At 45.6% G+C, this 12,424-nt stretch overlaps 2 protein-coding genes across 2 annotated transcripts in view; both read left to right on the top strand.

The window, feature by feature from the left end:
* LOC128879429 (uncharacterized) overlaps positions 1 to 8,112 on the top strand; it is a 101,987-nt gene extending 93,875 nt beyond the window's left edge. Inside the window, exons 7-10 of the mRNA XM_054128566.1 lie at positions 518 to 1,042; positions 1,119 to 1,557; positions 1,764 to 3,414; positions 5,440 to 8,112. Of these exons, the coding sequence (XP_053984541.1) occupies positions 518 to 1,042; positions 1,119 to 1,557; positions 1,764 to 3,414; positions 5,440 to 5,583 (2,759 nt within the window). The 3' untranslated portion in view covers positions 5,584 to 8,112. The remainder of the gene's footprint in view (positions 1 to 517; positions 1,043 to 1,118; positions 1,558 to 1,763; positions 3,415 to 5,439) is intronic.
* A 1,767-nt stretch (positions 8,113 to 9,879) lies between these two features.
* Positions 9,880 to 11,653, top strand: LOC128879431 (uncharacterized). The gene is made up of 3 exons (XM_054128569.1): positions 9,880 to 10,122; positions 10,594 to 10,709; positions 10,879 to 11,653. The coding sequence occupies exons 1-3, from the start codon at positions 9,952 to 9,954 to the stop codon at positions 11,231 to 11,233; spliced, it is 642 nt and encodes a 213-aa protein (XP_053984544.1). The 5' UTR covers positions 9,880 to 9,951; the 3' UTR covers positions 11,234 to 11,653.
* Positions 11,654 to 12,424: the final 771 nt, after the last annotated feature.

The raw sequence follows: 12,424 nt of genomic DNA, 5'->3' as shown, positions 1-12,424 counted from the left end.
CCGAGCTTCTCCCTTAATTTCGTAATTAACGGTCCCACGGCTCGCGGTGGGTAATACGTACACGTAGACAGTGAATAATCCGGAAACAAGTTAGTCCGTGCATCGGGGCTCCCGGCAAGAACAGCGCGTAAAGAGCTTTGCGCGCGAGACTATCTTAATCTCCATTACAGGGACAATGCCGTTTTAATAATGGCCATTTGGTAACGTTGACGAACCAGCGCACTGGACGCGCGAGTGCTCGTGCTACGAGAACCCAGGATGTATCGCGAGGCAGTTTTTATTGGAGAACTAAGTTGACTCGCCAGGGACTCTCATTTGTATATTATATGAAAGGTTTGAGAATGTGTAATTAAAAGAGGAATTTTTAAATCGATGATCTTACGTGATCTCACTAGTGGTTCCCTGTGACGCCTTCTGGCACTTGTAATACCCTCTAGCGTTCTTTATCGCTTTTGTAACTCGCTCCAGAACGTCACCACCTACTCAATTATCACGATCCTCGCAATTATTTCGTCAGTAACCACGGAGGAGGAACCAAAGCACACGATAAACTCCCTGGAACCAGCTAAACGAGGCTACGATTCGACACTGTTTATCACCGCGACGGAATCGTCGACCACCTCGAGAAAGTCGCGCAAGAAACTGAAGAAGAAGAAGAAGAAGCCTAAGCACCGTTCCACCAGTACGTTGACGCCAGTCCCAGCGACGCCACCTCTGCCAAGCACCACGGAGACGCCGTGGCGAACGACCCCCGTCCAGTGGCGTCTCGTCGCGGAGAGGCTGTTTGGTCAGCCTTGGAAACAGGACCAAAGACCACGGTCCCAGGAATCCCCTAACGCGATCTACTCCGATGCTCAGAGTCCTCGACTCCTGACTAACGTTAGGGACGCCATCGAACGCAACAGATCCAAGAGCAACCTTGGCTCTGGCGCCTCGTTGACGGAGGACGCTGGCGAACCTGAGGGCAGAAGACTGGATAGGTTTGGGAAGCTCGCTGCTCGTCGACCTGGCCATCGAGAGTTCGCTTATGAGAGGCCACCAGGTATATTATCTTATATTACCTATAAATACTAAAACTTAATAATCCTGACACGACGCTCCCGTCACACGTTTTCCAGACTCGGAACACATGCCAGATTACGACGTGGCCGAGTCGTACCGCCGTCTGCGATACGATCAGCTGCCCCAGGCGCCTAGGGAATTTCCACGCGCGCGCGACGAGGATTACCAAGGTGATTTCAACGCGCAGGCGGACGGTTTCGCGCGGAATCGTGGCTACGAGCCGTCTGGGCGAAACTTTGCGCTGAGCAAAAGTTGGCCAGACGTGTCCTACGAGTACAATCCGGCCTGGGGCAGCGAGCAGCGTCCTCAGGTGCCGATTAGCTCGGAGACCTGGCCTTGGAGGCAGCCACGCGACGAAGCGGAGTACTGGGCGCAACGTAACAACTTGTTGCCCGTCGAGAAAAGTTATCGGTTGCCTTCGGCCAACGACGACGACGAGGACGACTGGCAGCAGCAGCAGCAGCAACGATTGCATCATTCCTGGAACAGAGACAGGTCCTTTTCTATCATTTATAGAAATTCCATTAGTGTTCAGGATTTCTTTACACTCCACCCTCAAAGACAAACTACTCGATTTACCAAAGTAATCTTTATAGCATACCTGTAGCATATACACAACCGTTCAATAGTATGAAACCAAGCCAATACACCGTCTTGCCTCCACAACCCATCCCCTAACGTTCCAAAAATGATCTCGTCAGGTCTCCCTGGCCAATGGAGAAGTCCTCGAAGGTGGCCCCTCCGTGGCAGCAGAACGAGAGGTCGACGAAACTGTTCCTCGACTCGAACGTCGCCTGGGACAAGGGGAAGAACCGCTCTGAATCTAACCGCTCAACGAAACAAGACCCTAAAGGCAAGATAGTCCTGCCTGAGATCACTATGAAGACGTGGAACAGCCTGACCTCTGACCCTGCCACCTGGCCACACAAACTCCCAGGCGCCAAACCGTGGCCCAAGGACGAAAACGGAAAGTCTTACAATCCCAACGCTGATTTGGTTCGAAAGTTGGGCTTGGACAAGCAGAACAACGCGGCCTGGTCCAAGGAGGAAGCTGAAAAGTCAATAGGAGAGAGCAAGCCAAAAGACGAGAAGCAGAGCAGGCTGTACGCCTCCAAAGAGAAGGAATTCCCTAGAGGCGCACCCTCGGAGTTCAAACCTAGCGACAGAAGCAATTTCACGGATTTCGAGGCAAGATCCAACGACTCGATGACACCCTGGGCACGACTGACGGAGTCAAAGGGCTCCAAAGACTGGGTAAAACCTGAGAGCATCCAAGCTGACGAGGGGAACACTTGGAGGGGGAAATACGAAGGCAAAAGTAGCTGGTCTGACGAAACAGGCCTGCCAAAGATCCAATCGGTCGGAGCCTGGGTGATGTCAGCGGAGGACTCAGCCTGGAAGCCTTATCGCGTGAAACCAATGGAGATGTCGGATGACGAAACCTCCCAAAGATGGTCCAAACCTATCTCCAGGTCGAGCACAGACTCCAAGTGGCCCGAGAAGGGTTCGTGGGCTGAGAAAGCCAGCGATCTGTGGCCTGAGAAGAACGTTCCTGACTTCTGGAAGTCTGGAAAAGGGCCCTGGTTCGCGAAGGCAAGACAGACGGACAATCGGGGGTCGAAGTCGAGCGAGCCCGAACCCTGGAAGACGAAAGATGGAGACTGGTTGAGAAAGGCCGACTCCTGGGCCTCTAGAAACGGGCAGAGTGGGCCTTGGACCTCAAAGGGGTCTTCTTGGTCGACGAGATCCAACGAATCTCGAGCTACCAAGAACAACGACGTTTCTAAAATAGAAGAAGACTCCTGGCCTGTTAAGACTAAAGAGGACGACTCCTGGAAGATGGGAGACGCGTGGTCCAGGAAGTCCAACGACCGTAGTGGTTGGAGCCCGAAGAGCAACGAGTTGTCTCCTTGGCAAAGGAAAATCAGCGACGAGTGGGCCTACGGAGGCAAGGCTGGCTCCACTGGAACCTGGCCCTCCAAGTGGAAACAATTCGCCTACCACAGGGTGACAGCATTACCGATCTCCAAACCTGGCACCACTGCCGACGCAGCGTCCTCAAAGTCTAAGAACGCGTTCGTAGCCGTCTCTGCGGTCTCCTCGACCAAGTACAATGGAAACGAGTGGAAGAAGAACGACGAGGAGGGCAGGAACGAGAACGTTAAGTTGGACGATCGGGAGAGGTCTAACGGTCAGCCGCGCGTGGGTCTCGAGCGACCCATCTACGCGTGGAAGAAGGACGCTGCTCTACGAGCTGCTTCCGCGAAGGCCAACGCCACCGATCAGCTGGAGAACGAGCTGGAGGCACTCGGGCAAATTGACTTCTGGTCCTACGAGGAGCGCGAGGCTGAGGTAAGTCCTGCTAGCGGTTTATTAAGTTTAGGGAATCTAAAAATATACCAAAGTATCGTATCCAATTTGAAACTAATATAGAAATTACGTTGTCTTTTTATTCAACTAAAAACTTTCGATGGATACAAAATGGAATATTTATAATGGACGTAGAGGGAGTCCAATTGCCCCCCCATTCCACCCACCAGGGTGCTTCGCCGAGCAAGTGATCTAATTTGCTGATGAAACTTTGCGCCAGTTCCTGCAGGTCTGTCGAATATTGGCGAATTTTATGTCGATTGAACGAAAAGGTTGCCGCGCGTAATGTCTCCAGTTGTCTCTGGCATTCTTTACCTGGAAATTGAAAACCGATACCATCGGTAAAAGGATTCCCGAATTGGAATAAAATGTTTGAATCCAGGTTGCGCGTTCTCGTCGCTATCTTTGGGAATTGAAACGCAGTTGAAAAATTCATTCGTTCGAGCCGAAATAGAAGAGTCATTTAGGTACAAAATTAATTCAATCATTGACCAATCAAGCTTCAATTAAAAGACATAAATACTATCGTTCCGTACAGGAGACCTAATTTCCAATTCCCCGGTGGTTCGAAGACATTAATGCTTCAAGCATCCACGGTATCAATTTGCTAAAAGCTCGCGACCTCTTATCATAGAGGCATTCCTCTTAAAAATAACTCGGGATGAGTCGCAGAGATTCTCAGTCACCTCGACGCGAATGAGACAGTCTTTCGATAGAATTTCATTCATGCCAATCCGAGGGTCAAAGTTGCCGGCACAATATATCCGTGACACGGAGTCGCGAAGATCGAGTGGTGCGTGGAAAGATCGAAAAGTTGACGCTATCGAATAGAGGAGAGTCGATGCGAGTCGATTGCGCGTTTCTTTCGAGAGGGTCGGGGTCGGTCGAGTTACGGCAGTTTCCTCAAAGTTATCGCCAAGAAAGTTTCCCAGTTGGATTGGATTCGGCACTGGGATCGTGTATAAAAGTTTCCCGGCGAGCAGTCGCGCGAAACGCCATGCCACCGAGCGAGTAAATCACGGCGAATTGTACTTCGCGGCGCGCAAAACGCGATCGAGTTTCTTAACCGCTAATTTAGGAGAATTCGTCGCGAGGGTTGTTCGAAAAAGTGGTGGAACCTGAAACCACGTGAAAGACCCTTTAATTTCTATTCCAACTGATTTTTGGTGTTCCCCTGCGACCGATTGCAATAACTTGGGAGAGATAGCCTCCATTCGATAGGAAAAATTTCTCAGCCGCGTACGAGACGCGATCGGGAAGGAACGGCAATATTTTATGTTCGGCACGCCCGTGACCTGGCGAACTTTTGCAATCAGAGGAGAGATCACGTAAGATCCGCACCGGAAGGGAAGCATCGGTCACTTCCGGCCGGCCTGGTGGCGGCGTGGCCGAGTCCAAGCACGTCTCCGTCAACGGATCCAGGAAATTGCGGCACGTAAAAACACACCGCGACGGTTAGGATTACTTCCAATTCGAGTGCTTCTCGAGCTGCAGCAGCTGTTTCGCTTTTCGTTCTTAAATATCGCCGGCATTCCTTCGACTCGTTTCGTTTAATTCTTCAAAAAGCTGCCTCGGAACGAACCGCCTCGATCCGATCGGATTTTCACGTGATTCCGTTCCATTACCGAAATCGCGTTCCGCGGAAACCTCGATCGAGTTTCCGTTGAAAGCGTTTGCTTCGTCGAATCCTGTCGATCCAAGTCAAAAGGAAGTCAAGAGAAATAAACTTACAAAGACGGAATCGTGATCGTTCAGGTTCCAATTTCTGGGAAACTCTGTGGAAATATGGAGCAATCATCGGCAATATACTAATATGTCATTTTTTCGGTCGCGGTGAGTCAAGTTTGAGCGGAGAAACGGTGCTCCAGAGCTTGTCCATCGGCTTGAGATAGGAGAAAAATTGTTTCAACAGAAACTCTGCACCGTTAATAAGTAAATAAATATATAAAATAAACGATAGATCGTCGAATAGTTAACTGTGATGAAATTCTGTTTGTTTATTTGTAGAAGAGATCGACGACAACGACGGGAACGACGTCCACGGCTCCGACGAACGCCACGTCGACCACGCAGCGTCGTCGCGCGTCAGGCGTCGCGGCGGGAAGCAGCGGGCTCCTGGAGACGAATCGACGGACGATCTCGATGAAATAGGTCGAAAGTTAACGGTAGATCCTCGATCTCGTCCGATGCGTACCGGTCTGTTCCGTCGACGATAGGCTGCGCGATGTCTGCAAGCAATTTCCAACGACCTTCTCTGGCCCCGTGCCAAGGCGCACCGAAGCCTTCCAACCCGTCCACGGGCCTACCCCTCGTTTTATAATTTCGTCGGGGTCAAAGTATCGTCAAAACTCTCATTTTTTGTTTCGTGAACAGAATTGAATTTGAATACATTTTGAAAATGTCGAATGAATTTTTTCGAGTACATCCCGATTCGAAGGATATTCGAATGAAGTATTAGTCGAGAGCGACGAATAATTTTGTATCGGACGCGAACGAACCCGTGGCGGTTATTCTTGAAATTTCAACGCCGTGTATTTTTCAAGTAAATCGAAAAGCAACTCCTGCGACTCTCGATTTCCAAAGTAGCCATTTTGTCTCCACCCCGAACCGGACTGAGCTTCTGTTCAGAAATTAGACGGGGGGGGGGCTGATACGGTGCGCCTGACAACGGTGTAATTTAAGAGCTTCAATCGCTTTCGCAAAAAGGGGAACCGTGTAACTTCGTCGCGCGAAGAGTTCAACGGGAGAAACGAGCGAATATTTTTTCTACGGGAGTGAAATCGTTGGCTGCAGCCGAGCTCTGAGACGCCATTCGATCTCTTCGGGTCCTCTCGACGAGGCGGCCATTTTTATTTGTTGGAAAAGTCGGGCCACCTCTTCGTTCACCTTCGTCGAAAACGCCAGGCAAAAGAAAAAGGGAATCCATGACAATATTTGATAAGTGACATTAAAACGAAGACACGAGACGGACAGGAAAAGAGCTGAGAAGATGACGTATCGCGTCACGCGAGCCCTGACTCTCGCCACCAGCGAGATGAGAGATACGTTCGTTCGTTCGTGTTAACTGCTTTGTTGGATCTTGCTCCAAGCGAGAATCGATAATCGGATTCTATCGTTTCAGCGACACCCTTCGACCCTTTACGGTCTTTCAGCGCCTTCGTACCTTTAGAAAGTACAAGTCACGGAGCGCGAGTCGATTGTGGCCGAGTCAACGTTTCTTGGAAAATGAAGACGACGATTGAGAGAGAATAATTGAAGAGTCCAGGACGAAAACAATTTGAACGACCCTTGTCATACCTTGTCCAACCCTCGATATTATTTTTTCTAAAAAGAGCGTACTCATTTTTATTATTTTTCTCGCGGAAACGCTCTGCTATTGTAACATGAATTTGTTTAGAATATCGATGGCAGAAAAAAGACCGGTCCTTTTGCTCGTGATGTACGTCTACGTGAGTATATTCTATGCAGAGACGAGAAGTTGGTCAGCGTGTCTGATTAATTATGGTATAATCTCCTAGACTATGCAATGGGAGCACGGAAGGTAGCCCTGCAGGCAGGAGATTACACCATAATTAATCAGACACGCTGGTCGACTCATCTTTCCGTAGCGAATGGAAGTTTGATTATTCTTCTATAACTCCGCAATTTCTGTAGCCTTTATCTTTTTTAAATTATCTATACATTTCCCTCTTGTTACGCTACAATCTGCTTCTCCCGAACTCCACTGCTAAAAATCTCAATTTTTATTCGAAATGGACTATGACCGTCTTTCTTCTGAACTCGTCAGTTAGCATAATTGAAACGTGAAATTTTACAAAAATGTCCGTCAAAGTTGCCATTGAAGCTGACCCTTCCATAGGAGATCACGCGAAAATGATCTTGCATCGCAATACATATTTCTAATCACTGTGAACAAAAATTACAAGAATTTGAGAAAAACACGTCGACAAAAACCGTATAAAAAAAGAAAAAAGAATATTCCTCTATTACCCTAGGAATATTCATACGCTTAATTAAAGCTCGAAATCTTCGGATAGCATTCTCATAAAATAAAAACAATTCCACAAAAACTTTCCGAGCCCCAGTCGTGGCCGTCTCGCTCTATCATAGCGCGTTGATCGTTTTTACGCTTCAAAAGCGACCGTGGACACTGTAAATATGCTTTCCGATCGACGGGAACTCGATTTCGGGCCAAAAATCTGTCCAATTTTTTATCCAAAAAAAAAAAAAAAAGAAAAGTGAGTCGAGCGAAACGCGAGGTAAACCAAATATTAATGTTTCCATTTAACACGCAAATACTGTGACATCTCGCAAGGCCTATCCTCCAAAAATAAAACAAAAGAAATTTTGGTTTATAAGAATGTTTTGACAACTTGAGTCAAAAAAAAAGAAATGAACGAGATAGAACGAATAAGAGTTTGAAACCTACGGAAGGGTGAGTCGAGTGACGGTACGAATCCAAGAGAGAACTCCGTGAATGAAAAATGGCATGGATACGCACACACGCATACATTGTTCTACACGCACACGACAAAACGGAATAGAAGAGACGTCGTAAGGGTACGCCGGCGTGTCTCCTCGAATTTTCAGAATTCATGTACCTTTATAGGATCCTCTGTATCTATCCGTACGTAGGATATCGATTTAAGGGAAACGAGAGAATAAATGTCGTACGTTGTATATTTGCCGCCTGTGCTGTTATTTTCGCCTCGGTATACAGTTACCATGTGCTGGTGTGCTCCTTCGTTCGCGTCTAGTTTTCCTCGTTCGGTCACATTTGTTCTAGTTATGTCGATGATGCAGCCAAAGAGCACAGTAGGTAACTATTACTTCGAGCTTCGTTATCGATTGCAGATAGGCTAGGCTGTCCGAAGAAAGTGTCTTTCGTTGATAATGCAGAGAATATCAAATGGTTTCTATATTATCGACGATTGATGCTTCCTTCGAACAGCCTCCTATTTCTACAATCGATAACGAAGATTCTTGCATTATCTACTGTGGTATATCGATCGTTTCTTTCATTTTATGAAAACATATGTTGTTCGAGGATATATACTTGATCGTTGATATCGGAAATTCAACCTTTGTAACACGTTAAGAATGTGGAAAGCTGAGACACGTTATTGATACGATAAGAAATTTCTGTTATCGTCATCCATCGACCGTTACCAATAGTGATTGTTATGTCATTCGATCTGACAAATCCAGGCGAAAGACAAAGGATTAATTGACGCTTGACGAGTTTCCTCGTCAATGGTGTAACTTACTCCTCGATAACATTGTTTATTCATACAAGGTGAGATTAATGGAACTCTAGATATTTTCAAGTGCCCCGAGCTTTACCCGTTCCTATTTCGATAACTATTTCATCGCACAATGATCAGGCAAATAAAACAATAGTTCTTCGTCGTTGAATCGTATTATCTTGTTCGTCTCTTAATCTAATCAAACAAATTCAGTTGTTATTCGACATAAAAAAAAAAAAAAAAAAAAACAGATGCAATCGCGTCGCTTACGAATCGTATAATAATAGAAAGGTTACATAAAAGTGTGCAAAACCTTATCAACAGATTTAATATTCCGTGTGTTTTCATTCAAGAAAAACAAACTTGAGCACTTTCGAAAGATTATGCTCCACTATTTTATCTAGGTCATTGATACCATATCAATATCCATGAAATAGAGGAGAAAGAAAAGAATCTAATTATTACAGATAAAATAGTTACTTTAATCAATCCTTCCAATCTTATTTTTCTGCTTGAAGAGCATTGACATCACTCCAACCAGAAACCTCGAATCCCTGTGTATTATGTAAAACATATAACTAAAATGTAAACCGAATGTAACCATGAATTTCAGAGGCACAGAAATTCATGTAAATTAATTCAAACAGAGGAACGATTTAATCTAAAACGAACACAGGTGAAATGGCTGTTTAACGCTTTTAAACATTTCTATTTAATTTGTGCGACCACGCATGATAATATACACAGCCTTGAATGAAAACTGGTGGACGATTCCATTCGTCAATCAAACTGCTAATCAAACAATGGAATATTTTTCACTGCGAAACGTTTCCATTTGAACATTGCAATTAAAATAAAATGCATTTTTTAATAAAAATACCCACTGGACAGTATGGAAGCTTCTGATTCTATTTTAGGATCATTTCAAAATATTAGTTCATCGAACTCAAGGGAAATTATTAGATTCCGTACTCGACGAACGATAATCAAAAGAATCTAGCAGAAAAAGGAGACCATTAGGTCATTCTCCTCGAACATCGATATCAAGATCTCTAGATAACATAGATCACCGAGAAATAATGAATAACTCTGATTACTTAGACGTTCGCATCTGAAAACGTTCAACGTAATTTCGCTGATAAGATAATAATCGTCGACCAATCGTTACCGCCATGTGGACTGTATATATATAAATACAAGAAGTCGAGGAAACAGTTTGAAAACGCAGAGTTCGTTGAGCATTCGCTATACAGGCTGAACTGTGAATAGAACCATGACATTTGCGAAAGTCTTGCTAGTAGCTAGCCTAATCGGGATTTCCCTGCGCGAGGCTCACTCCCACGGGATGATGATGGACCCTGTTCAAAGGAGCAGCGCTTGGAGGAGGGGATTCCCTGTTGATCCCAATTACACCGACAACCAGCTGTTCTGTGGAGGACTGACTGTAAGAATTGCGTTACACTTTATGAAAGTAGTTTGATTTTCTAGAAAAATCGAGTTGCAGCAAGTCATGTTTGATAAATATAATTGCATGTGTACGAAGCATCGAATTACCCCTTGCTGTCCTATGTCGAGTGTTAAAGAAATAGTTAAAGAACGCATGGAAATATGATTTAGGGTGTGAGAAAGTTTTATTGTCAAAGAGACTGTATTAGTTTATGAAAGTGTCTTAGTAACGATAACATTAAATTAAATTAACAACCAAATGTTCCGGCGAGGTTGGAAGTACATTACGCCTATGAGTAGGCAACCTGTGAGGCAGTTACGTAAGAAGAAACGCTAGGAGACAGGGGTGCAAGAATGATCAATTGAGTAGCACAATGAGTTACCTTCGCAAATAGGCAAATTTTATTCCGATTAAGGAATAAAACTTTTCCAACGATACAGTTTTTAAATAATTATCCATTCGACGTAGGTTCAATTCGAGCAAAACGGTGGAAAATGTGGCGAATGCGGAGACGATTACGCCCTTCCCCGACCCAGACCCAACGAAAATGGAGGCATTTATGGAACCGACCTGATCGTCAAGAAGTAAGTCGTCATAATCCCTAATTGTCAAACTAAAACACCTATAGATGCATTTACTACCGGTTCGAGACATTAATAAATACCCCAGTGCATTCAACTTTAATGAAACATCGAAGTACCACACAAGGTGCTCGACTTCTAGGTGGAATGACCTGTAAACGTCCACTTACAGGTACAAACGCGGCGAGACCATTAACATAAACGTGAAACTGACCGCCAACCACCTGGGAACCTTCACGTTCCATTTGTGCCCACTGACGCGGTCCAACGAACTCGAGACCGAGGACTGCTTCAACAGGAACCCAATCCAATTGGCGGATGGCTCTTATACCATGGATGTGCCATCAGGTAAAATGGAGTACAACGTGGCCGCTCGCTTGCCAGAGAACGTCACGTGCGAGCACTGCGTGCTCAGGTGGAATTACCGTAGCGGAAACAACTGGGGCGAATGCGACGATGGCCACTCTGCTTTGGGCTGTGGCCCTCAAGAAACCTTCAGAAACTGCGCCGACATCGCTATCCTATAAAACCCTCTTCTTCGCCTTCTTCTTCTACTCTTTCCTTCTATACTGTGTTGGAATAATTGTGTAGAAAGGTACGGAGAAATTACGAGCGTGAAATTGTCGCGAACAACCGACAGCTATTCCGATGCTGTTAAATAAACTGCGCGTAATTCGGTAGCCGTAATTGCGTCGTTAACGACGCCGCCGCGCGAAACGTAAATTCACGGGGCAACGATAATTGCGAGGACCCAGACCGCCGGTAAATTCGATCGCGGCGCAATTACCGTATTCGTTGCAGTTCGATAGAACCGTCTCGGTGATCTGTGTTCGATTTCAATCTGGCTCGGCACGACGCTGCGCGACAGGTCGTTCTCCTCCTAGCCAACCACCTCCAGCCACAAACGCGATCCTAAAAATTTAAATAAATTGAAATTGAGAGTATAAGTTTCATCTTACTCGTCGCGTTACACTTTCCCATCGTCTTTTATTGCGTTGGTAATAACAAATTTTTAAAAGTCCAGGGAATTGTCTTTCCTTGTAAGCCGAGTTACCAAGCGAACGTGGTATAATGATACAAAACAATCACGTTTTCGATAGGGAGCAAAATTTGACTTGGAATTTGCTTTGGTCAAAGGTAACGTTAATGATAAAAAAAAAAAAGTTGAATTATTCTACAAGCTACGTGGACGTAACGGATAACGTCTCGCGGGGGACCAGTCGGGTAATTAGAATTCAGTGACACCACACTGGTGAAGAATACGTAATATGTTTCATTGCTGCGCCAGCGGCTCTCGAAGAAGGGATAGGGTGTAACGATGACTAACGCCGCGTTTCGTAAAGGAGAATAGACATCTTGAATCGTGTCAGATGTGCGAGCACAGATGTCCAAACGATGGATTATCTAAATACAGAGTCACCTATAGTTCCCAGAAGCTAAGTGAATTTCTTTGAACTGATCTATTTTTAGTGTTAAATCGAGACCTTGTTAAAGGAAAGTCGAAGGAAAAAAGAGCGCAAACTTGTTGATCATTGGGTGGATTTTTTCTAGGATTTCTACCATTTCTTCCATACTTACTATCGAGGACATCCTCAAGGATTAGTATAGAGGGTGACTCACTCCAAACGGAAGTTGGAATTCCCTGGAATTCGATCGATTTTAAGCAGGACCGATTCGACATGTTCGAATTGACGCGACGGGGTTATTAATTCGCGCTT

This window comes from Hylaeus volcanicus, chromosome 7 (assembly GCF_026283585.1).
Source record: "Hylaeus volcanicus isolate JK05 chromosome 7, UHH_iyHylVolc1.0_haploid, whole genome shotgun sequence".
Lineage (NCBI taxonomy): Eukaryota > Metazoa > Arthropoda > Insecta > Hymenoptera > Colletidae > Hylaeus > Hylaeus volcanicus.
This window is presented reverse-complemented; position numbering and strand designations above follow the sequence as displayed.

Coding starts and splice junctions, on each gene's coding strand:
- LOC128879431 (XM_054128569.1), top strand. CDS start 9,952: ATGACATTTGCGAAAGTCTTGCTAGTAGCTAGCCTAATCGGGATTTCC. Junction 10,123..10,593: donor TGTTCTGTGGAGGACTGACT/GTAAGAATTGCG, acceptor CATTCGACGTAG/GTTCAATTCGAGCAAAACGG. Junction 10,710..10,878: donor ACCGACCTGATCGTCAAGAA/GTAAGTCGTCAT, acceptor GTCCACTTACAG/GTACAAACGCGGCGAGACCA.